The sequence below is a fragment of the Carettochelys insculpta genome, chromosome 8 (genome assembly GCF_033958435.1).
Source record: "Carettochelys insculpta isolate YL-2023 chromosome 8, ASM3395843v1, whole genome shotgun sequence".
In the NCBI taxonomy this organism is placed as follows: domain Eukaryota; kingdom Metazoa; phylum Chordata; order Testudines; family Carettochelyidae; genus Carettochelys; species Carettochelys insculpta.
The window spans coordinates 55425862-55453010 of NC_134144.1; the positions used below are offsets into that span (position 1 = coordinate 55425862).

General features: G+C 37.0%; 1 protein-coding gene across 1 annotated transcript in view; it reads left to right on the forward strand.

Annotated features, from left to right (window-relative positions):
• Positions 1-27149, forward strand: part of LRP1B (LDL receptor related protein 1B) — a 1349009-nt gene that overhangs the window by 1179446 nt on the left and 142414 nt on the right. Inside the window, exons 61-66 of the mRNA XM_075000767.1 lie at positions 1524-1712; positions 2644-2792; positions 6871-6964; positions 11894-12010; positions 12128-12247; positions 16993-17112. Of these exons, the coding sequence (XP_074856868.1) occupies positions 1524-1712; positions 2644-2792; positions 6871-6964; positions 11894-12010; positions 12128-12247; positions 16993-17112 (789 nt within the window). The remainder of the gene's footprint in view (positions 1-1523; positions 1713-2643; positions 2793-6870; positions 6965-11893; positions 12011-12127; positions 12248-16992; positions 17113-27149) is intronic.

Here is a 27149-nt window from a genome sequence, read left to right on the forward strand (position 1 = left end):
TAACTGGCATCTTCTCCACCAGTGGCAGCCCAGCTGGGACTGGCAGACAAAGCCAGTTGCCGTGGGGTTGGGGTGTCTGGCTGCCCAGCCAGGGCCATCGGAGTAGGGCCAGGGTGGGCAGCTACCCATCCTTAGCCAGTGGCTGTGGGGTCATCTTGTGTGGCTGGTGTGGGCAGCAGCAGGACTGGGAATGGGCAGCTCAGCCAGCAGTTATGACAATGGGACTGGGAGCTGGCTGCCTGGGCAGGGCCAGGTGCCATCTGCCTGGCCAGCAGTTGCGCCACTCCAATATCTGGCACATTTGATTATCTGGCACCCCTGGTTCCAAAGGAGTGCCGGATAATATAGCTTCTACTACAGTTAGAAAATATCCCCTTCATACAGCTGTTTTCCTTTTTTGACCATATAGTTCAGGACAGTAGTTTCGATTTGTGCCTGCAGTACTATAATTTCAAAAGAACCCCAACCAAAAATATCTGTCTGCCATCTCCCATTCATAATGATATGTCTTGTAGTTTTTCCAAAAGTTCTTGAATTTTTTGATATCATTACTCGGCTCTTTCATCAAAGTTTGGCTTTTGTTGTCATAAACTGGTGGGTTTTTTGTTTGCTTGTTAGTTTGTTTTATCGGCTGGTTGTGCTGATGTGCAGTTTTCTTGTTTTTTTGTTTTTGCTACAGTAAGCAAGTAAGTAAAGCTGTTAGAAAACCTGGGTTTGTTCTGTTTTATACAAGTGAATGTTTACAGTGCTTGAGTGGTGTTTGTTAATCTCATTCAGAACAATGGGGGCCATATTCTGTTTTCCTAATTTGTGTTCACACCCTACATCTGCTACCTCACAAGTACTTCCAGTGTTTTCAGTGGGAATACTCATTGAGTAACATATTAATGAAATTATACTTTCATTTAGTAAAGTATTAGAAAAGTATAATTTTATAGTGTAATAGTTGTATCACTGCATAATGTATTTTCATAAATTATTTGCTCTGAATGATGCAGATTTTTCAATGAACAACTGAGAATTCCTAACCAAGTTAGGATATCTGTTCTGGAAGTTAGAATAGAAAATTATTATCCATATCCACCTGTGTTATGTATTATAGGGTATCTAAAAGTACAATAAAATTATACATCAGTAAGCCTTGAACGATTGTTGAATTTCTATTAGCAGAAAAGCAAAATCATTACATTTTCCAAAGTAAATTAACATATATATATGCAAACAACTTTATTAAAATTTGCCATTTAATTTGTTTTGAATTTAGATGTATTTCTTTGATAACTAAAATTCATTCATTTTCTTTGCAGCGGTTAGGCCAACTAAATATAGGCAAGCAAAACTCTAGTACCAATCCTGCATTATTTAATTCTTTTTAAAAGTTACCCTCCAGGCTTCACAGACTGTCAGTGCAGTTATTCACAAGAGGTTATGTAGTGGTTCTGTCTGTCAGCCCATACTGTGTGGAATATTTTAACTGTCAGTCTCCCAAGACTGAACATTAATCTTACCATCTCCTATTACAGTCCCTAATCAAGATATTCCAGGGGTGATTGCACTAACATTGTTTGAAGACTACATCTACTGGACAGATGGAAAAACCAAGTCACTCAGCCGTGCCCACAAAACCTCTGGAGCAGACAGAATATCACTGATTAACTCATGGCATGCCATAACAGATATCCAGGTGTATCATTCTTATAGACAACCTGATGGTAATTATTCTACCCATGCTTTTCATACAGCACATCAACATATTTCACAAGCATCTAATTTCTGAATTCACTGAGGCTTTGTTTTGATTTTGGGGGTTTTGTTTTAGAATTGGTCATTTGTATTCAGTAATTATAAGTATTTGTAGAGTATTTAGGTATACTTCTTAGGTAACTAATTAGCAAGTTGAAATTATTAAAGAAATACTTATAGATATTGATTAGATCAACTGGATTGTTAAAATGATATTTTCACAAAGGTGACAAAATCATTCACGGAAAGGAAAAATAAAGTATTAACTAAAACTTTTACTATTATTGCTGCAAAATCAGGGGAGTGTTTATATTTTTAAAAAAATGGTGTCTAAAAAGACCTAGAGTTATTGAAACAATGGATAGGCCAAAAAAATTTACAGTAGTTGTACTGTGTTCATATGTTCTCTGATCTCCTAGTATCCATGTACTACAATTCCATTGACATAACAATTGCCAGCTGGTCTAGATTAGCAAATCAGGAGTGCTGCTGGAAAAGATTAGTGTTTTCTCTCTCGTTTTTCCAGCATTCAAATCTACGTTTATATTAGTGAATTAGTTTGCCTCATCCAAAAGGGTTGTGCTCCTTAATATGAAAATTAGACATATTGCTGGCTAAAAAAGTGATTTTTTGTTTATTTTTGTTTTTAAGGAATGCTTTGTTTATAAACCATAAAACTGTAAAAATGGTGAAGGTGGTACCTAGTACATTCAACTTCTCCCTCTTACCATGAAGGAGGTTGCAAATTTGCTGAGATAACAGGTTTCTATTACCAGAGGCAACCCTAAAGAGAAAATATTTTTCAGTGGTTTTTTTAATGAATTAATTAATTTACTTTTTCCTCTGTAAATCATCATGTTATTTGGTAAGTTTTAATTTTTTTCCTCTTTTCATTCACAGTATCTAAACATATATGTATGATAAATAACGGTGGCTGCAGTCACTTGTGTCTTTTAGCCCCTGGAAAGACACACACTTGTGCCTGTCCCACTAATTTTTACCTGGCTGCAGATAACAAAACCTGCTTGTCAAACTGCACAGCTAGTCAGGTAAGTGAGTTGCCATTTTACTACATATTTCCAGCTTTGTTTACAATCAGGTGTTGATACTCATGAAAGTGGTGCACAGCTGGAAGAGTTCACCAAACCACAGCACAACTTGTGAGTAACGTCAGCTATTCTTTGTGGAGATCAGTCAGTTTGGGATATAGAAAGAGGAGAATTATTTGTGTTTAAATGTAAAATTTAAAAATCATGTACCTTAGTTGCTACGAAAATACTTTTATGTCTGAAGTTTAATGATTGCAGTGACTGGCTGTTTAACAAGAAGGAGGTAAACTAGTATGATGCCATGAGGGAAACATTTCAGAAAGAAAATACTTGTGTTTCTTCTGCAAAAAATAGTGTTTAGTTTTCTTAAAATGTTACAGTAAAAATCAGTTGCCTGCAGAAGCATTATGGTGCCAAATATGAAGACTAAATCCAACCAATAAAGTGTTAAACCAAATGTTAACATGTTTAATCCTGCTTTACTGGAAAAATATGACACAAACTTAGGTAGTCACTAAAAATAAATCTGCAGTAACAGCTGGGCTGACATGTACATGTGTAGAGATTATATCTATTTGACAAATAGTGGAACTATATAATAGTGTATTTATTTCTTGTCCATTTAACCATGTCATCAGCACTAATTCCTAGAGGGACTTCTAACTTTACAAACTCTGACCCCCTTTCAAGCACCTTCCACCTGTTTACATATACAGATTTTTTAAATATTTTCCTGTGTGACCCTAAGAGCATCCAGTGCCGGAGGGCAAGCAGCTCACTTGAGCTTAGTTGGTGTGTCCAATTCAGTGTGCCCCACCTTAATATGGTTATAATGTGTAGCTAGAAGAAGTTACATAACATGGCATTACAAAATGAATAATTTATCAATCAGTAGCCTTGTATGATGAATGTATGTTGGGTATATTAAGCATTATGGATATACATTCGAATTATGACTAAAATGTATTTAAACAAAGCATGTCAGGGGGATTTGGTTAACAAGTCTATCCTGGACAAAGAAATGTGTTTGCTTCTTTAGCCATTCCAGTATTCAGGCAGGGACACTAAAGGTCTATTTACATATCAGATGGGTCTACACTACAGAGTTTTGTCAACAGAAGTTACTGTTGGGACATATATCTATCAACAGAAAGTGTCCACAGCTAATAGAGGCTCCCCTGTTGACACCCCCTGTCAACAGAGAACGGCCAGACTGCCCCACCCTCTGTTGACAGAACATCCAACTGGAAGCTCTGCAAACAGGGCTGCCCAATGAACCGGAAGCCCTCTCTGTCAACAGAGGATACCCCGGAGCATTTTTTTTTTGTTGATGGAATCTGTTGACAGAGGCATTATGCCTTGTACGAGAATGACTTAACTCTCCCTAGAAAACTGCTGCTGCATGCTGTTGACAGTTTCTTGACAAAACGCATTTGTAGTGTGGATAGTCCATGAGTTTTTCAACAAAACCCCAGTTTTGTTGACAAAACTCTTTAGTATAGACATGACCATTAGGTAAAGTTATCAAGCTCATAAGTGGAGGAGGAGATAGCTTTGCATCTATACCCCAACAGGGAAGAAAAACTTTTTCTGAATTTTGTACACAGAGAACCTGAATCGCCAGTGATAAGTAGATGAAGTAGCTGATTGTACACACTTTTATTGTATTATAAAAGTTTATTATTGAATGTGATGTTTTATGAAGTGTGTTGTCGTTACTGGAGATCAGTATCATTGCAAAATGTATGTATCAATGCTATATAAGGATACTTATTAATATTAATCTTCATAGTCGGTGTCCAAGCAAAGAGAAAACAGGTTTCTCCTAGGCTGGTGGGACTGTCATAGCTGTTAACCTGAAATTAAGCATGAAGGAATCAGAATACATAGTAAGCTTAATGTGTGCTGTGAAGAACAGTTGAAAATCACTGAAGATAAGGTGTTTATCTTAATAAGAGTTTTTCCACTGATCAAGAAACTGATTCTTCCTTTGGATTTTATCCTGATTCTCTCAGTGCTCATGTGCCCTCCCTTCAAAGTTATGGTTATGCAATTGTCTCTGAAAACTTCCAAAAGGATAGTTATTACCTCAGCAAGCAGGGCTAGAGACAGATTCAACTGAAGGTGGATCCTACCTGTACAATTTTATTTCTGGATAAGGCAATCTTAGCCGTGTCTACACGTGCATGCTACTTCGAAGTAGTGGCACTAACTTCAAAATAGCGCCCGTCACGGCTACACGTGTTGGGCGCTATTTTGACGTTAACATCGACGTTAGGCGGCGAGACATTGAAGCCGCTAACCCCATGAGGGGATAGGAATAGCGCCCTACTTCGAAGTTGAACGTCGAAGTAGGGCATGTGTAGACGATCCGCGTCCAGCAACATCGAAATAGCGGGGTCCGCCATGGTGGCCATCAGCTGAGGGGTTGAGAGACGCTCTGTCTCCAGCCCCTGCGGGGCTCTATGGTCACCATATGCAGCAGCCCTTAGCCCGGGGCTTCTGGCTGCTGCTGCTGCATCTGGGGATCCATGCTGCATGCACAGGGTCTGCAACCAGTTGTCGGCTCTGTGGGTCTTGTGTTGTTTAGTGCAACTGTGTCTGGGAGGGGCCCTTTAAGGGAGCGGTTTGCTGTTGAGTCTGCCCTGTGACCCTGTCTGCAGCTGTGCCTGGCACCCTTATTTCGATGTGTGCTACTTTGGCGTGTAGACGTTCCCTCGCAGCGCCTATTTCGAGGAGGATGTGTAGACGTTATTCATCGAAATAGCCTATTTCGATGTCTCTACATCGAAATAAGCTACTTCGATGTAGGCTTCACGTGTAGACGTAGCTCTTAAGAACACACACCAAAAGTCTTACAGAAGATGGCTAGAGAATTTCATCTGAGAACACATTGACTCACCTGTGTTCTTTTTGAGGCCTCATGCTTCTATCATAGAGGAAGCCTTTCAAGGACTTTCAACTCTGCTCTAACGTGGATGATGTGATATAGTCAAGTGATCTCTTTCCCCAGTGTTTGTGTCCCAATTTAGGTGAAGTGAAAAGCAATAGTACAACCTAGTATAGATTAAAAGTGGAAAGTGTTGATTACAATGGCTCGGCCCTCATACAAGGGGAAACTGGCAAAGCTGTGTTACCAGGCAAAGAAGAAAAAGGACATTTAATGCATGTGAGTGAGATGTATGTCATTTCTGAGAGCTAATGGGATTGGGAGACTTTGATTTTGAAGCTATTACAGTTCTAAATCTCATTTTTCCCAGGCCTCTGATGGTCAAAAGTTATTTTTGATGGTTTAAGCAAAATGAGTGGGTGTCTCTAGCTTTCTGGACTTCTTATATATGAGGACATAGTCATGAATATCTATATTTTCAATATTTCCAGGTGAGCCTACTGCAATTAGCTCTACCTGAGTTTGGACATAAACACTGAAGAAATACTGAACCTGGTGCTACTTTCAGCTGCATATTTTAAGGCAGAGGCCAACCTGGAAATACTACATTGTACACTTTAGAATAGAACTTGAAAGTCCTTTTCTATAAAGTCATTTACGTGGCTACTTCACAGGACCCGCCTTATCTTCGGTGATTCCCAGCTATCCTCCACAATACCCATTAAGATATGTCTACTTCATTTCTAACTACAGACCACAAAGCATAATTAGCAGCAATACCCTGGCTGTGGAAAATCCTGGCAGAAAAGATTAGACTGAGCTCAGACTTAACGTTATTCAGAATAAGCTGAAAAACACACCTGTAATAAAAGCCCATTTGGGAACAAATGATTTATTTAAGGAATGTAAATTCTATTCTGAATTTAAATTCAGAGGACCAAATTCTGAGCTTTTGTAAAATGGGGTAGCTTTCCTGACTTCATTGGGGCTGCACTGGTTTATACCAGCTGAAGATATTCCTCAAAAGAGGGATGATGTATTGAAAAGTATCTTCCACAAAATCAAGCACAGATGCAAACCAAGTAAACTGTAAGTTTTGAGCTCTGCGTCTAATTTCTGATGAATTATTTTCTTTGCATGCAAAATATTCATATTTTAAAACTTTACTCATTTCGTTTCTTTTCACAGTTTCGCTGCAAAACTGATAAATGTATTCCCTTTTGGTGGAAATGTGATACTGTAGATGACTGTGGGGATGGATCAGATGAACCTGAAGAATGCCGTAAGTCCATTCTAAGTCAATTCCTTGTATAAGATAACAGCAGTGCAAAACTTGGAAAGTTAAGTAATATGATCACTGCGAAATGTCATTTGAAAAGTCATACAAAACTGAAAGAAGCCTGTAGTTCTCTCTTAATTGCTCCAAAATCACAATTTAACTTTTTGGTTAGTTTCTTGAAAATTGTGTTTAAGTTGTATTCTTAATCTTCCTGAATAGTGACATTTGTGCAAGGTTTCTCCAAGTGACTCGAGATAGAACTCTGAATAATTTTCACATGGTTTCCTGTTTTAACAAACAATACAAAAGGCTGTTTGGAGATTAGAATTTACGAAGGAGGTACAAATAGTTTTTATGAAATATTTCTAACCATCTTACGCAATTTTGGCTTGGTGTTCCGTTAGTGGTGGAGAATCAGCAGATTTCTCCTTGATAGCATCTCATAGTTCATACAGTAGTCTCTGGAATATTCCCCCATCACATCTTAGATAGCTTAGAGCCAATTATGATGATGTTCTCCGTAGCCCAGAGGACAGCTGTTATAATTTGATGCTGGAATGCATGTTTTCTTAGGTATCGGAAGGCATTGTTTTTCGTGTCTTGGGTTACTGTATTTTAATGTCTAGATGATGATCCCTCCTTTCATTCTCAATCACAAATCACTTATGTGATTAACCATATCTCCAAAAATCAAAGGATCATGACTTCATTGTATCTTCAAATTCATACTCACAATAAGTGTTCTTTCTGCTATATTCCTCTTTAATTCTAATTCACAGTCATTTCATTTTAATCGTGTGCACTATTTTTAATCCACACCTTAAAAATACGATGAAGCAAAGTAACACTAAGCATTCTGTTGTGATGCTTTTTTCATGGTCACAATTTAAATAACACACAATCTTTTCACTTTTTATGACAAAAGGACCTTTATTTCATTTATGTACCTATAATTCTGCTCAGCACATGAACATTGTAGTAAATCACATGCAATAGTTTCATCCTCAGTTACATGTACAGCTTTACAATTTATTGAATTTGCACTATATGAAAAAATGGTCAGGATAGTCTGCAATGTGTGAACAAAACTAGCGAAGTTGCACTACCCTTAATTTCAGTACAAAGGTTTTTAAAATATTTTTAAACCCTATTCTGTTTATACTATTCTACTGTACATTTGATTTTGTGCATCTGTCTGTCTGCATATCTGTCCATTTGTTCAAATGTAGTTGTGACTACATTTCTATTTTTAGTGTGCTTGGTCTGAGCTAACACAGTTATGTCTCCTTAAACTGAAAATTACAAGTTTATATTGAGAGGAAAGATAACTTTGGTACCTCAGTAAATCAGGCCATTCAGTTAATAGCCTCTCTAGCACATGACTGTGAGATTCCTTTTCTCTTCTTTACATTTAATATGAATGCTTCCTGCCTGTCACTCCCAATACTCTGGTCTCTCTGGCAGTGAACGCAGCTACTATAAGTGCAATATAGAGGTGACCTTCAATTTTCTGAGGACTAATATGTCTTTGAAATTTTGAAATAAAATAGAAATGTTCCTGATCTAAACAATATTTCAGGTCTCCCCGCTATGGCTACGTGTACACTAGCCAAAACGACTATTTCAAAGTTTACTAATGAAGCGCTGAAATACATATTCAGCGCCTCATTAAAATGCGGGTGGCTACAGCACTTCAAAATTGATGCGGCTCGCCACTGCACGGCTCGTCCAGATGGGGCCCCTTTTCAAAAGGACCCTGGCTACTTCAAAATCCCCTTATTCCTATGAGCATGGCCATTTCGAAGTTTTTGGCTAGTGTGGACACGGCCTATATGAAAGCAGAAGAATACAGTTCGTGTTTTCCTGGGATGCCATGCTGTTTTCTGTTTGTGTTTTGTGTTTCCCTGGGAAATTCTTGGGAGACACATGTCTGACAGCAAAGTAAGTCTCAGTTGCAGACAATGTGAGAATCTACTGGAGTATTATAAAAAATTAGAATTGTGGATCTTAGTCACAGAAAAATGTTAGATTCCAAAAGATTTAAGACAGGTGATGGAAGTGATAACATCTGTACATCAACAGCACCTGCATTAACTGTCAGGACATCTACCTGAATCAGAGAACATGCAGTTTGATGTTATTGAGCAGTGTCTATTTGTTGCAGAGATGATATATGGCACAAATGCTTCTGTACTCTTTGTGGGACATTTTGTGCTGAACATTTATTGCTTGTTGGTCTTACCTCTGGGGGGAAAAAAAGCTTGGAGAGAAAATGACACATGGAGATGGTCTTTACCCTTCTGTATTTTATGGGACTTGTGATATCTGACTCATTTCTGATTTTAACTAAGTATTAATCTGGTTTAGAGCTAACAATTCGTGGAGAGAAGTGCTGATCATTCCCTTGTAGATCATACTATCCATGTTTTTGATCATCTTGGAAATCTCCATGCTGGGAAAACTGGAGTAGCCCCTTGTCACCTGTTGACCTCCTCCTCCATATTAAAAAGTAGATAATTTTTTTCTGACTCTCACATTACGGAGGATCAATTTGTGCCTGTACAGATCTAGCCCAAAAGTGTTCCAACACTGACATTTGAGTCCACAATGTGATTATCTAGTTTGCACCAGTTGCCTACCCTTAACTCACTCTCTGCAGGGACTTACTGTAAATTTTGTCTGCACGGTTTGTTAGTCCACGTGAGAGGGTATTAAATTATAGTGTAAACTAGTATGTCATACATTAACTCACCCATATTAGTGCTGCTGGTGCACACTAAGAATTCCCTAGTGTGCATTAATGTAGTGCTGTTAATATCCTTCTAAAATGTTGATATCCTCCTAAATGTATAAACTACTTTTTGAAATATGTATCTTCCAAGCAGTCTTCCTACATTTAAGAGCCCTGTGGCACATTTGGCATTTTAAACCTGATATCTCTTTGGAATAATATAGCTAAAATTTACATTTAGGTCACTCATCTCTCTATCAAAATGGGCATATTTTACTAACTTTAGCTGGGATTGTAACGTTGGTTATTGTTGTTCAAGTCTGTTCTGGGGTAAGAATTGAGGATGCATGTGCAGGTAAGGAAATTATTAAGCAATACATTCACAGTAGGACTTATAATTCTTGCTTGTGTTGTACCCAGAATGTCTCTAGTTGGTCATATTTTCCATCACCAGAAATATATAATTGCTGGATTATATATTTATGTATCATTTCTTGGGCTTTGGTCAAGCCCAGAGCTCAAGAAGTCTCAGATCTATTAATAATCCCTTCAGTAGTAATAACTCCAGATTCTATCACTGTCTAGAGGACAGGCATTAATTCTTTTAGCAAGATGTTTTGTCACAGACATTTGACAACTTGTCAGCACAGAAGGTTTATCTGCTGCATACATACATATAACTGCAGACAGATTTTGGTCCCCTGAATGAAACTCTTTTATATTTTAACCAGCTCTCTGGGGACAGCTAGTGTATCCCAATCTACTTAGGAATCAGAGTTAGTATTACATGTTTAGTATGCTTTAGTACTTTCTTTTACTGAAAAGAAAACAACTGATGAAGGAATTAAGGAATTACCTTCTCAGTAGGATAGTAACAGACAGATAGCCATATCAGTCTATATAGTATTAAGACAAAAAATCAGTCCAGTCGCACTCTAGAGACTAACAAAATCATTTATTAGGTGGTGAGCTTTCATGGGATAGACCCACTTTTGTTAGTCTTTAAAGTGCTACTGGACTGCTTTTTTGTTGTCTTAGTAGGAAAATCCCTGTCTCTTGCTACATTGTAATTAATCTTTCCCCTTTCAATGCTTTTTACAGCAATTTCCACATGTGCATCTCTGCTATTTCTTAATTCAACCCTGGCATTGTTTCAAATTTGTCTGTCATCATTTGACTTTCTTCTTCAATTTTCTTTCCATATCATCATCTTTTCTGCCTTCTCAAGCCCCTTCCCAAATCATTGCTCTTGGTCTCTGTCTTTTCTTTATTCAAATACCCAATGAAAGCTGACTTCTTCCCTAAGGCCCATAAATGCTAATCAGCAAAAATAAAAACAATCATCCTCAGTGTAAGTTAGCATCATCCTCTTGATGCCCCAGTGGACCCTTATGTTATCTGTTCAGATTGTGGGACTGTGTAATCCCTTGTGTTTTGTGCATAAAGATTAGTACACAGAGGCTTACAAATAAATAGTACTAGATATGGCTGCAAGATCTCAAAATCACTATCTAGTCATTAAGAAATGCACATGCAATAATTTATATAATCTCTTCTAAGAGTCCCCTTCAGCCAGTCATAGTACAGGGTTTTGCATGATGCATCATTACTGAGAAATAACTATGTAATCATCATGTCAATTAGACCTGCCTCAGCCTTAGTGCTAAAATTTCTTAATTGAGAAATGTGTTCATTTGTTGTTTAGTAACTACAGAATACTCTGAGACTATATATCCTAATGTAATAATTTATAAATGTATTTAATTAGTCCATTAAATAGTAATAATATAATTGGCACATTACCATCCCTGTGATAGTGCTGCTATTTTTTTTTGTACTTAATGAGATTTATTTAACCTCTGTCATAGGTTAAAGGTTTTTATTATTATTAAGAAATAGATCAAAGAATCCAAATGATTTCATAACAACATTTTTCTCATAGTGGGTTAATCCAAACATCATTGAAATCAATGGAAATCTTTTCGCAAAATGCAATGGAGCTTGGATTATTCCATGTATTTGATCAATTTATTCAGTAAAGAGAAATTCCAGTGACTTCTGCCTGTTATGCACACTTTCACATTTGGGTTCATATAGAGCTTAAAGAAATTCAGGGTACGTTTTTCATGCCAGAAAAGATTTTCAACAAGTTTTATTAAACATGAATACCTCGGTGCAAGACTTGTGTTTGTTTTTCTCAGCTGAATTTAAATGTCAGCCAGGACGTTTTCAGTGTGGAACTGGACTTTGTGCTCTGCCCGCCTTTATCTGTGATGGAGAAAATGATTGTGGGGACAATTCTGATGAACTCAACTGTGGTAGGTGATTATATGCAGCACAGAATTTAAAAAAAGGAAAACTGACTAACATCTTTAGCTAAAGTGACTTAAATTCTCATGAGAAGCTCATCTGGATTATTTAACTTTGTCTTTCAGATACACATGTCTGCCTGTCAGGTCAGTTCAAGTGTACAACGAATCAGAAATGTATCCCAATAAATCTCAGGTGCAATGGGCAGGATGACTGTGGTGATGAAGAAGATGAAAGAGACTGTCGTAAGTTATGTTTAGAGAGTATTATGTGGATAGTTTTAATTACAGAGCTTAAAAGATATATGTAAAATCACTGCATGCCCAGGGAGAAACAGAAAGAACCAAGCAGTCTGGTAGCACCTTAAAGGGTTTGGCCACAGTATCCCTCCCTTTCAGAAGGGGCAAGTTAATGAGGGAGTTTGGAAGATGCTAGTGAAGTGCTTACATGAATATGCAGTGCCTCATTAGCATAATTGCAGCCACACACAATTCTAAAGTGCCACTTTTGGAACACATGCTGCCCATGTAGCTGGGAGCTTTTGCAAGGATCCCCTGGCTTCGAAAGCCCCTTTTTCCTATTTGGTTTTAGGAAGAGGGGGCTTTCAAAGTCATGGGGTCCTTTCAAAAGGCCCCCGGCTACACGGGCAACGTGTTCCAAAAGCGGCACTTTCAAATCATGTACAGCAGCCATTATGCTAATGAGGCACTGCATATTCATGCAAGAACCTCATTATCATCTTCCCAATTCCCTCATTAACATGTCCCATACAAAAGGGAGGGTTAGTGCACCCACAGCTAGAGACTAACAATTTTATTGAAAAATGGTTAATCCTTTGAACTGTTAGACACAGAGTACTTAACATACTCTGTGTACAGAAAGAAGTTAGTTACTTCTGCTACTGACTTCAATTTTTCTTAACCATACCAATGAGAAAACAGAAAATTAATTTTTAAAAAATGATGTGGGCTTCTCGTGTCAGTTGGTTTCAGCATTACTCATGTGACTGTCTGCCATAGCCTGATGATCACACAGTTAATTGGGAGAGGATATTTTTTCCTGCCCCTTGAGGGTGTAGGCTCTAGAACTTTTTATCCCATAGTACCCCTCTTTGGAGGTCAGTGTTCTCTTTTATGGGAGGTCAGTGCATATTTCCCCATATGACATTAATCTTAAGTAAAAGAGCAAAACAGAAAATGGCATTAAATGAATTCATTTGAGCTAGCATCCTTACATTTTTCATTTCTCTTAAGATAAATGAGATAAAGTGTCATTTTCACCTTTAGTTAGAGGGGAGTAAATGTTGAAGAGTTTACATCTCTGATGTTTCCGATCTGCCTGTCAGCACCATATTACTATCTATAGAGTGAAAGATAACTGTCCTTCTCTCAGGCTGCTATTCAAGCCACCACTGATCCAGGGCAGCTAACCCCATTTGCAAAGTGGTTTTCTCCTGCTTCACATACACTGTGGCTTTGAGACACTGTGTTCTTTAGAGATGGGCCACTGATGATACAAAGACCCTGTAATAGTGATGATTAATAGACACCATACAGAAGCTTATGGGTCTGCTTCTCAGGAACCACATTGTCTGGTTTTAGCTAGTTTCAGGCAGGAATCTTGTTACGTGAAGTCCACAAGCAGGTTTTATTTTTGCTATGGTTTTGGGCAGTGGTCCAGATTCTTTGTCACAATTACTTTTACAGTACAGGCTGACTAAGCAAGGTGGCTTAGTGGCCAGAATTTGGAACATCTGTCTCCTATTCCTGTCTCTACCAGTAATTCCTGGAGAATTCTGGACATGTTATTTCAGTTCACTTTGCTTCAGTTCACTTTGTTTACCCATATGTAAAATGGAGATAATGATACTGCCTGCTTTTGTAGAGAAATGCCTTGTAATCCACTGATGAAAAGTTCTGAATAAGAGCTGTGAATTATTATTACAAGTACTCTTACTACATTATAGATGTAACTGAAATATTTTCCTTCTCAAATGCTACAACATCATGCTAACTCAAGAAAATCTGGAATTGAAAATTACTGGGAACCAAATATAAACAAGCTCAAAGTTTTTCATTGCCCAAGCTGAACTAAATGAAAAAAGTCAACAAGAGGGTAAATAACGTAGAGCAAAAGAGAAACATTTTTTCTTAATTTTAATAATCTAGGTTGCTCTTCGTATCATTGTCAGGAACCTTTGTTTTCTGAAATATGGGATCAGATTCTTTGCTGTGATTAATTTATGCCTCATACATTGTGGGCAAGGGGAGAGCTAGGTGGGAAAGAAGCACCAAGGGGCTGGTTACAGCTTTATCATTATCATGCCAGTTTCAATGCAGATTAGAGCAATGTATTATGGGTTTAAGGTTGTGCCATATGGTAACTGACTCCAAGAGACTAGGCAGACTGCAAAAGCAATCCAGGCATACCTCCTTCCGCTCCTTTCTGTTCATAATATGGCCACTGTAGAGAGAGACAAAGTGCAGGTGGCTGAGACTTTGGCTATAAGAATGATACACTTTCTGGGAAAGCCTGACAAAGCTATGTATGTTGACTAACGTTGTTAGCATACACCTATTCAAGGTCATTTTCTGCTCTGTTAATTTGGACTCGGTCATAATATTGCCAAATACATCTATGTTCATAACCAGTCTTTAAAAAAATACTTCCCACGATTTATGAAAGGAAGTGTTAAGATAGTGAGATAAATACATTTAGAAGGAAGTGAGAGAAGAAAATTACTTTTTGTTTGGTAAATAACTAAGGATAGGGCCCCCACAAGAAAGGGGCATTACTTTCTGCATATTTCTGCCTGAGCAGAAAATAACATGATGCCAGCTGTGATGTGAGGAAGTTTCTAGCGCTTTTTGTAAGGCTGTAAAAGGAAGAGCATTGAGAACCAGGTTTAGTTGCAAGTTAGAAATCCTGGAAACTAAAGACACCAATACAAAGCAGCTTTCAGGATCAGAGAAGATTGGCAGTGATTCTTTACAGCACAGTCTTCAGTTACCTAGGCTATTATGTTGACATCGTAAAGTAGTTTTCAGTCTGGTTCTTCAATTTATTACCTTTCTTCAAAACAATGAAGACAGAGTGGAATGATTATGGTAGTACTGGACACTGTGATGTACATTTAGATTGAATAGAGAGGCTCAAAGAGTCTAAGGTATTAACATGACCTTGGTCTATCCAACATTAAACAGTTTTAAACATTATTTGGGGTTTGCTGTGCAGACTTCAGCCTGCTCAGTACTATGGCAAACACTGAAAAATCTCTTTAATATTTTATTAAAGATCCAGACAAAAGGGAAAAGAAACATTAAAGCATTGCAAATGCAAAGTATTAAATAAGGCTTACATTTTAACTGCATCCCTCATTCCATTTCTTTAGCTGCAGAGATTCTTTAGAAGGAAAAGCCTGTTCCTTTGAGAATCTCTTAGTTGGTATTAAGATAGTAATAATTGTCCTTTAGAGAAAAGAGAAGTTAGTTCAGGTGGGTTGCAACTGCTGCTGTTGTACACGTTCAGTCCTATTTTCTGGAAGGCAAAGCACAACAAGCATATATACAAAAAGGGAAAGAGCAACAAAGGTATAAAATGCATCTGTCACTGGTTCTAACTTGTAACCTTGCTACTGCAAACTCAGCCACAGCACAACATCTTATCGGCTACTCTGAGACCTGCGCAATTGTACCAGGATATTGCATTTAACTGTCTCTGTCCGGTCACAGGCTTACAAAATATGGACTCTTGACGAGCTTATTAGACTGAAGGAAGAGAGTGCGGGACAAGTCGGAGAGGAAATAAGGTTGGGAATTGGGGAAAGAGCAGGAGGTAAAGTGACAAATTTCTCACAACACAGGTGGTGGTTGGGATATAGCCAGAGCCAGTGAAGGTACAAATGTCATTTGGGGTGTTTCTTTAGCCCGGTCTGGTCAAGATATGTCTTGACATAAGTATGACAAAAACCCCATGATGTTACAGTGCATCTCTTGGTCCCAGTGTATGGGGACTAATTATAAAACTTTCTTAGCTGACACTTTTCTTAGTCATTTGGGCTAATAAGGTTTCAGAAGTTAAACAGACTTTTATTCATAAGGGTGGAGAAAAGTCAGTAAATATATTTTGTAATCTTTTAACACGTATATTCTTCACATTTGGTTGTGGGGGCTGGAACATTTTTTATAATGTGGGTGCTGAGAGCCATTCAACCAAATTGTGAACCCTGTGTATAAAGGACACCATTTCAAGCAACAGGGTGCTGAACACTCCCTCTCCCCAACACACACACTTCTAGTTCTAGCATCTATGTGTAGTACCCAGAGGCACTAATACCTCATTTGGGGTGAGTGAAGTCTCTGCTCTACAGCCTTTGCTGAGAACCAGCTGGCCTTTAGCTCATGTGCTAGAGTGCATGGATTTTGACCCTATACTTGCAGGTTCTATCCCTGGGGCCAGCAACCCAGGTCTGTCAACAGTACAATCAGTACATTGGCTGGGAAGAACTGCTGGAAGGTCTCAGAAGCTCAGGATGTGTTTCCTCAGCGCAGGGAAGTATGTAATACCCAGAAGCACTGAGGCCTCATCTGGGGTGAGTGAAGTTTCTGCTCTTGAGAGTCAGCTGACCTTTAGCTCATATGGTAGAGTGAAGGGCTTTAGCCCCTATGCTCACAAGTTCTATCCCTGGTGCAGGTAACTTGGGTATGTTGGCATTATGTATGTATTTGGTCTATCAAATGTAACTATGCTGAAAATGTTCTTCTTTGCAATCAATGGAACAACATAGATATTTCACTCTGTAAACTCATGTCGATAATGTTATTATTTAGCAGTTTTCCTGGAGATTTTACTAAAAATACAGTAGAACTCCTGGAGATCCTGTTTCTAACCATTGGGGTTATTTATTTTTAACAAAACAAAAAAAAAAGAAAAACATTTTTGAGTCTTGGCAGGAATTTTTAGCTTTAAAAATAACTCTTTTTCTTTACAGCAGAAAACAGCTGTTCTCCAGACCATTTCCAGTGTAAAACTACAAAACACTGTATTTCTAAACTGTGGGTGTGTGATGAGGACCCAGACTGTGCTGATGGATCCGATGAAGCAAACTGTGGTGAGTATAACGAAAGTGACAATGCTTTATTAAAATCTCCTGTTTCTAACACCAGTATCTTTGTAACCTTCTTGCTCCAGAAGACTTTTTCCTTTTTTTAAAGTTACAGGAAGTGTCAATGCTAATTAACATGCCCTGCATCATTATGTCAAAACAATCATGTGATAGAATATTTTGCTGTGCAATCTGTTTTGGAGTATCTGATTTATGGACAGCAGTTAGAGAACAAATGATTTGAAATATTAGTGTCTTCTCATCTTAATTCTTACTTCAGGATTATCCAGTGCCTATTCATGTTTTCAGCATTTTTGCCTTATGTATTCAGGTAAATGTCGGTGAATAAAAAAAAGCTGATGTAAATATATGAGTAGTTTAGATTAAATTGCATAAAATAAACAGATTTTTGTATCAGTAATCACAGAAGTACTGACGGAATATTCCAGTCTGAGACAGGTCTCACAAAGAATTAGCTGAATAGATATCAAAAGCTAAGCAACCTGAAAGCAGAAGGGATCGATAATAAGACAAAAGATATCATACTTCCCCTATATAAAACTATGGTACGCCCACATCTTGAGTACTGCGTGCAGATGTGGTCTCCTCACCTCAAAACAGATATATTGGCATTAGAAAAGGTTCAGAAAAGGGCGACTAAGATGATTAGGGGCTTGGAAAGGGTCCCATATGGGGAGAGGCTAGAGAGACTGGGACTTTTCAGTTTGGAAAAGAGGCGATTGAGGGGCGATATGATAGAGGTATATAAAATCATGAATGGTGTGGAGAAAGTGAATATAGAAAAATTATTTACCTTTTCCCATAATACAAGAACTAGGGGACACCAAATGAAATTGATGGGTAGTAGGTTCAAAACTAATAAAAGGAAATTTTTCTTCACACAGCACACAGTCAACCTGTGGAACTCCTTGCCCGAGGAGGCTGTGAAGGCCAGGACTCTATTAGGGTTTAAAAAAGAGCTTGATAAATTTTTGCAGGTTAGGTCCATAAATGGCTATTAGCCAGGGATAAAGTATGGTGCCCTAGCCTTCATAACAAGGGCAGGAGATGGATGGCAGGAGATAAATCACTTGATCATTGTCTTCTGTTCTCCTTCTCTGGGGCACCTGGCATTGGCCACCGTCGGCAGATGGGATGCTGGGCTCGATGGACCTTTGGTCTGACCCAGTATGGCCATTCTTATGTTCTTATGTTCTTATGTAATTTTGTAGTGACTTTTATGAATCCAATAATAGAAAAAAAATCACATTTATTTTCTTTGGAAATATTTCTTTTGTTGTTTCTTGCTCACCTTTGCACAAAAAGGAAAATCTTTAGCATTTTTTGCTTTCAACTGAAAGATGACTTAACAGACTTTTTAACTTCAAATGCTTGAGTTCCTGTTTTTCAGGTAACAGTAAAAAATATCTTTTAAAGCAGTAAAATGGTTCAGGTTCCCAGAGTCACTACTTATTTCCATACTAGTAGTGTAATCAACAACTGAAGGACAAACAGCAAACATGGGCTTTGATAAGTGAGTGAAAGAGGAAAGGATTTTTTTCATGTGTTTTGTTTTAAATGCATTTGCTTATAAGCCTAGAATCAGTCATAAAAATAATTATTTGGATTTTGAATCTCTTTTTTAAAAGGTTTTCAATTCACCTGAAATAATAGTAACATTTTATGACTGAATTAACAAATTAATCCTTCAGATCACTTAAAAGGAAAGTAGATACAGTGAACTGTAGTGTCCTAATTTTACACATGGAGAAAGTGAGAGAAAGAGGAACTAAGTAATATAAACAAGGCTAGATAGCTATTTCTTCTCATGGCTAGCAGTAGAAATCAACCTGCAAATCATGAACTACTTTCAGGGATTTGCAACTACCTCCTCTTTCCTTATGGCTAGTTATAGGACAGACTTTTCAATCAGATTACTTATATCTGTAAATAAACTGTTCTTTTCATTGGAGGGACATTGGTGCTTATGGCTTAATTGTATGAGTTCCCTGGATCTTTGGTAAATAAGGCATTTGCAACTTTAGTACTATAAAATTTAGTACCCAGCATAAATGATATGGTAGAACTCTGGTAATTCATAAAAGGGAATTTCTACCTGTAACGTGATGATCCCATTCCAACAATGACAAGAAAAAAAATCTTTCAGTCTTCCCTTGCCCTCACTGATAACCATAGAAGATCTCCAAAACCAGGTTGTATTTGGGGCTGGGAAAGCAAGCATCTAAGCAATAGCAGAAAAAAAAATTATACCTCAGCGTTCTCCAGTTAAGAAAAAGTCAGTGCAGTTTCTGGTTGTTTGTACAAGAAGTCTGCCACAGATATGAGTTAACTGCAAACAATGCAACCTACGTGTATAGCCTCATAATTGTAGTGGAATATAATATAAAAAGAGGTGATTTCACTATAGGACTAGTACATTCCTGACACTATATTCACAGTAGCTATATATTTATCAGAGATATACAACAATCAGCTGATCAGAAGCACATCACAAATGCATGAGTGGTTGCTAAAACATACATAATAAAATATTTTTTCTATATGGAGGTATCAAGCGGTTGACCTGTTCACAGCCAGGTACAATGCGAAATACCAAAGTTTTGTCCAAGAAAGGAGAGAGACAAGTAGTCAGTCTCAAACAGGTACCTAATAATGAAATTAAGGTTTACTTTATCTGTTTCTTCCTCCTACACTGATTTAGAGAGTAAATAGGCAAGTTAAGACTATGGGGACAATAGGATTCAAACAGAAACAGCTTGAGCCTGCTGCAGCCCAGTTCCAGAGGAGCAGCCAGTTGCCTCTATTAGATATGAACTGACTGATTCGACAGGAAGGCCAAGTCTTTCAACCTGACCTACGTTTACTTCACTTCACTGTGTGGGCAATATGAAGAAAGGGTTATGGACAGACTTGCTCTTTAGATACACAAAACATGTAACTCAGTGCCTGCAAAGCATTTGCGTAAATGGGAAAAAAAATCAGCATAGAGAAATTGTAACTACATTATATGGATATTTTTCTGTTTCAGCCTATATTATATTACTGGTAATATTCTAAATCTGCTGATCTCTATTTGTGTTCCATGGGGCTCACCTGTCAGCCACATCAGCATTCTACCTGCTAGTTTCTGAAAAATTTTTATTCACTCATGAATTGATTAAAAAATCCTTAAAGGTCAGATGTTCTATATACTTTTGGAGTCTTAATCTGTTTTTATCTTAACCATTTGAAACTTTATGCAATGTTCACTGTTTCATATATCAATTAAAATTGCCTTCAGAATTGCAGTTTCTTCAGCAATCAGGGTTAGTGGGTTACAAGCATTAATGAATGACCAAGCATTCATTGTTTTTCCTAAGAGCAAGGTGGTTTCTCAACCATAGCCAACATTTTTTCTCTAAGGATTAGAATTTTGTATTAATCACTTTACCTGTATTTTCCCTGAGACTCCAAAGTCAAAACTTGGTGGAGTCAAAACTGCATGTCCTAGATTTTAAAAGGAATATCAGCCTATTATATGGATAAGACTAAAGAATTTAGACAGCCTTCTAACTAATTTGTCTGTTATTTAGGCAGTAAGGAAGTCCAATGGATTACTGTACAAAGAGTCTGTAGCTGATTTAGCAACAAATCCATCTCCCCTAGGAAATTAGAGTGAAAGAAGCATCTGTAGATTTCAGAAGTTATGTCCTACTTTCTGAGCTATGCAGGGCAGCAACAAAGGGGCCTAGTCACACTTTTATTCTTTAGATCTCACATTCAGGTCAGATGCTAGATTTAGCCAGGCATTTCTTCATTCCTCATATGATTAGGACTCCAAGTCCTGCCAACCTAACAGGATTACTGCTTGCTAAACTATCCCATTAGTGGGAAGGTGCAGAGAAGAAAGTAAGGTGCCTCAACTGTAACTGCAGTTCTTCAAGAAGGATTCCTCAGTCACATACCTACTTCCCACTCTTCTCTGAAATTCTAACATCTGTTGCGGCCTACAGAAGTGGATGGAAAGAACTGAGGCAGCTGGAATGTCACAGTCCTTTTTGTAGCTTCACCCTCAGAACATTTGTGAATTCTGAGAGAAGAGGTTGGGGAGGGGTCTTAAATGCTCCATTAAGCACTGCTAAATAATAGTTCACCATCTAATTTGTACTAGGTTCACACATCTCATGAGCACAAACATGCAGGTTTCTCTTTTAAGGACTCCACTCACAAGTGTGTAGCCTTTGTCTTTCAGTTCTGACAAACAGTACCATAGAAAAGTGCAAATACTCTTGTCTTGTTTAACTCTTGCAACATCAGGGACACTTTTGTGAAAAATACTTAGCAGTTCTTCAGGTGCTGGAAAATAATCAAAGTAATATACTTATCCTTTTTTTATTGATGTTCATATAATCCTCATATATTCAAAATGGAAAATAGTATAAATAAGTGACTTGCTCTAAAAATAACACTTTACTCCTAATCAGAGACACCAGAACTAGTTATTTTGTTGACTGTCTGAAGTGTTGTTGAAGCCATGTTGATCTCAAGATATCAGTGGGACAAAGTGGATTAGGGAGTAACTTTTATTGGGCAAATGGGTGCTGGTGAGAGAGATGAACTTTCAAGCTTACTCAGAGCTCTTCTTTAGACCTAGGAAAGGAAGAAGAATTCATCAGCATAAGCTCAAAAACTGCTCTCTCACCAACACCAATTGCTCTAATAAAAGATATTACCTCTCCCACTTTCTCTCTTAAATATAGAAGTAACACATCAAAGTGTATATAAGCCTAAAAACTGTTCGATCATCAGAATTTGTTTTATTTGGAAAAATACAAATACATACTAATATAAAAAGTAGCTTAGGAAAGTTGCTTAATTTGAATCAAGTATTTTATTATGAAAGGTCAATATAATAATTAATAGGAGCAGCCTGGAAAAGGAGACTTCATTAATGTAGTATAAATCTGGTTGCATTAATGATTTTGAACAAACTAGAAAAACAATAGTCTCTGTCAGACAAGATGGCTGATCAGTGAGAGTCAGCAAAGATGCTAAATATGCTGGCACAAATCTGACTTCCTCTTAGCAAATTGAATGAGGTAGCTTCACTACCAAAGGGCTCTCTGTCATAACCCACAGAACTCCACAGATGGATGACTTCACTAACTGCTAGACCTGGGAGGTGCTTGAAAAATCAGAACTATATGGTCATAATTAGATTTGCATAAAATGTTAGCCATGGGACACTGAGGTCATTAGTACTTTCCGTCAATATTTGTGACCCTAGTGACATCTGAGGATTTTTCAAAATGTGAATCTTGACCATCAGAGTAAGGCTGAACTGGAGTCATTTGGCATTGGGATTTGGGTTTCCTTAGCACCAAGAGCACTCCCAGCACTGGGTGCTCTGGAAACCACTGTTTTTGAAAAGATTGGATAAGAATGATGATCTAGAAGTGTGATAATCAAATTTATGATCCTTGTGATAATTTGAATTAATATTGAAGATAAATAATAGCCTAGAACTGTAGATATTCTTTCATTCTTTTTTTTATGTCAGAGCTAGAATCTACTGCTTATTGACAATGCAAAATTGTTATCTGCTATTACATTCTTTGGATCCTTGCTGAAATTGTTGTTTTTGATGTGCACTCAGTGATGGAAAAAGTTGTCTGAGTGTTGCTGCAGTTTCCATGAAAATATTTTCAGACATTCAGTGGACCTTCAGATTTGAAAACATCAAGGCAATTTATTTTTAGATGGGACTATGTGTAACAGTTATATATTTCTGGTAAACCACGTAATTAATTTGTCCAAAATGAGGTATCTTTCTAAAGAAGTCTTCTGATTGTCAGATATGATATTTTAGTTGCCATTAATGACATGAACATATAAATACAAATCTTCTTTTTGCAAATTAGAAGCATTCTTATTTCCTCAAATAAATCATGTAACATGTAATCAAGTATAGAACAACTTTAGCATTGCCGCCAAAGGACTAGCCTCTGTGGTTGACATAAAATAGTCATTTCTTTCTCAGTATGTCAAGTTTCATAAGCATGAGACCCTCCATGACATTACACAGAAAGAAAGAAAGAAAAGGTTATATTGATCATGAAACTTTATTCAGAGTAAAATGTATAAGCATCTTATAGATAAAACATTAGTTTTGGAAGATCAATATTTTCAGTAAAATATGCTTAAAGTAAAATATTTCCAATAACGAGTTATGGAGGTGATACTCAGACTGAGGCTTGTGAGCCGCACGTGGTTTTTCAGTGCATCTCTGGCAGTTTTTTGGAAGCATCTGATATGAAAACATTGTGATTTAATTATTAACCAGACAAATATATAACTCATTTAGGATGCTTTTACTAAGTTATTAATCAGTTGCAGATGTTAAAATAATAAGAGATGGTCAATCCTTTTGCTGTGAGAAGAGAGAGAAAGAGAGAGAGAGAGTAAATGAAATAATGCATTCACACTACTGTGGCTCTTTTGGGTAATGTTTGTCACTAATTTGGCTCCTGATTACAGAGGTCTGAGTATCGCTAAGTTTAAAAATGCATGCAAATAGAGATTTTGCTCAGCTTCTGAGAATTGTTAAAAATTTAAACATGGAGCTGTCATTTTGGGCATAGATTATTGCCAAATATTATTCTTATTGTTGTTATGATTCTTAGATGTTCAGGCTTTAAAAAATATTTATATTTGTAAAACATTGAAACCTTTCCAGTAACTTTTGTTTCTTGGAAAACTGCATTAAGTGAGGCAGTCACTGAGAACATTTTTCAAATACAAAATTTTAAAAATTGTAATAAAGTAATTACTCCTTGCACAACTGCAACCTCAAAATGAAATTATATCTTTTCTGGACAAGAACTAATTCCAGTGGTTGTTAATAAGAGTAATGACAAAACTTTGCCACTCTAATTTTTTATGGTTTGCGGGATTTTTTTTTTTTTTTGCTGAATGTATTTGATTACAGGTGATAGGAAAACAATTTTGGTATCTTGGATATTCACTTCTGTCAATTGAGAACAATTTCAGAGTACTTATGTATAGAAACTTTGGCTATTTTATAGGATGTATGTTTCTTTAGAGGATAACTTCCTCTAAATCCACTTTCAGTTCCAGTTGATTGGAGAACTATCCCTCTATGGAATGATCATGTGCACTGAATTGTGTCCTCAAGCAGGTTACAGCAATTAATATAGCTGCCATTCTCCTATTACAGGTCAAATTCCCATATATTTAACTATTTTCTCCCTTACATTAGCCAAAATATAACTCTTCCAAGGTAGAGAAATATATCCCATTTCCCTGAGTAATTCAGTTACTTAATGTGATATTTTGGGTGATTATCAAACCTCTCGTTCTTGATGCTCCCCACAACTTCTAGATTGTCAGCCCATGCATCTCTGGCAGCTTCATTGTACCTTTTCAGAGCAGTCATCCTTGCAATCACCCTTGAGAAAAATTTCCTCAATCTGTCTAAAAATTCTCTATGCCCCTTATAAATTCTCTAGTCATTTTCTCATATGTATTCATAGTTTTTAAGGCCAGAAGGAAAATCTGTGATCATCTAGACTGATCTGTCTAATGCATTCTACAGACCTTGCTCAAATAATTCGTCTTTGAATTAAAACACTTCTTTTTGGAATAAAATCCAATTTCCATTTAAAAGATTGGCAGTGATGGAAAAATTCACCATGGCTAATTGGTCCACTGCTTAATTAGCCACACTGACAAAAATTTACTGCTTATTTCCTGTCCGAATTTGCCTAGCTTCAACTTCCAGTGATTAAATCTTGTATTATCTTTGTCTGCTAGGCTGAATAACCCATTATCAATTATTTGTTCCCCCTGTAGACTTATAGTCTGCAATCAAGTCACCCCCTTTACAACCTTCTCTTTATTAAACTAATTGGACTGAGCTCTTTCAGACTAATGCAGTGAGGCATGTTTTCTAATCCTTCAGTTGTTTTGGTGGTGCTTCTCTGAACCTTCTTCAGTTCAGCAGCAGTCACATCAGGGCCAAATACAGAAATAAAATGACCTTTCTTCTCCTACTAGAGATGTCCATGTTCGTTCACTTAAGGATCACACTAGCCCTTTTGGCAACCACATTGCACTGGGAACTCATGTTCAGTTGATCATCCACCATGACCTCAAATCTTTTTCAGACTCATTGCTACCTAGAATAGAATCCTGTCTCTTGTAAGTATGCTCTGCATTCTCAGTTTCAGGAAACATTAATGCATTTAGCTGTTTCAGAATGCATGTTGTATTCTTCTGTCCTTCTTACCAACCTATCTAACTCACTTTGTTTGAATGACTTATCTGTGTCCCTATTTACCATTCTCCCAATCTCTGTTGTCTAAAAATTGATGTGTGATTAATTTATGTTGTGTAAATTTTTAAATGTGGTATTTTAGTAGATAACCTAGTCAAATTTCAATTACATAGTTGCAATTGTAACGTAGTAGTACAGATTTATACGTGGTGGTGGTGTAAACATTGATTCAGAATAGTTAATTGTAAAAAATACTTACAAAGTAAAGTTCCTAGTTTCTCCCTAAGTGTTTTACAGCTGCTCTTCTTTTGGTTATTCCTCATTTGCTAACATGTGGCATTGGAGATATTACAGTGAATGAATGTATAAGGTATGAGTTGTTGCTCTATAAAGATGTGCCAGTTAGAAGAGAGACACATTGTTCTTTGGATTCAGTCTTTTGAGTTTAGATTATGATAAATTACACATATGCATTTACTTAAGAGATTTTTTATTGTTTGAATATTTACCTTTCATATGTTTGCATGCTGTTATTCCTTAAGGTGCCACAGGACTTCTCATTGTTTCTATAATATAAAATGTACATTTGGCAGAAATGTATCAGAGAAGTAGCCGCGTTAGTCTGTATCTTCGAGAACAAGAAGTCCTGTGGCACCTTGTAGATTAACACATACTTTGGAGCATAAGCTTTCATGGGCAACGACCCACTTCATCAGATGCATCTGATGAAGCGGGTCTTTGCCCACAAAAGCTTCTGCTCCAAAATATCTCTTGGTCTACAAGGTGCCACAGGACTTCTTGTTGATCTGGCAGAAAGTCCTTCTAATTTTACATTTCAATTATTTGTGGTAGTAATTTTAAAATGAAACACTGATGACAAAGAAAAATAGAACTCTTTGCAACATGTTATATCATACTATTTAATAAAACAGTTAGACTCTTTCGTATCCTGCATCCCTGGGACTGGATAATAGAGGGGTATATCTTGCAAGAAAAAGTAAGATTTGATAGAAAGAAACAGACAAAAATGTATGCAAAGTATTTTATTTACCAACAACAGTTGTACACTGTAAACTTATGTTGTATTTCCTCTATTTATTTTCACTGTACTGCACTTATGGAAAAAGTAACTAAAATTTACTTATGGTTACAATGCCAGTTATTCGAGAATTCCAGATAATAGAATACTGGATATGAAATTATACTAACTTCACTTGTGCTTTATATGTAGCCTTTTGTAAAGCTAGATGAATATCTAGATGAATACCTAGGAGTATGCATATCTCTGGGTGAGAACTACTAATCTGAAAGACACAGTTGAATAAGCAAGAGTGGGAAAGTGCCATGTAATTGCTAAAAGCTATTTATTATTCATGGTCTTTGGTGAAAGAAGGAGGTTTGTTTATGGGATTGGAGAATTTACAAGACCAGCTTGGGTTGTTGTCCTGATAAATTAATAAGAATTCATTATTTATACTTGTTGTAGTTGTTGGATGATCATTATTTTAAATGTAATATTCCTAGGCATACCTTGAAATTTTTATACGTGTGTCTTATATGGTGGGTAGATAGGTAGGTAGGAAGGAGAGTAGATGAGGATCAGTATTTTACACAGTTTTGTTGCATGTTTTATGTTTTTTCTTTTAATTTGAGGACATCAGAGCCTATGTATGGATAATATCTATATCTATATCTAGATAGACAGATGTGTGTATATATAGATATAATCATAATGTATCAGGAGCAT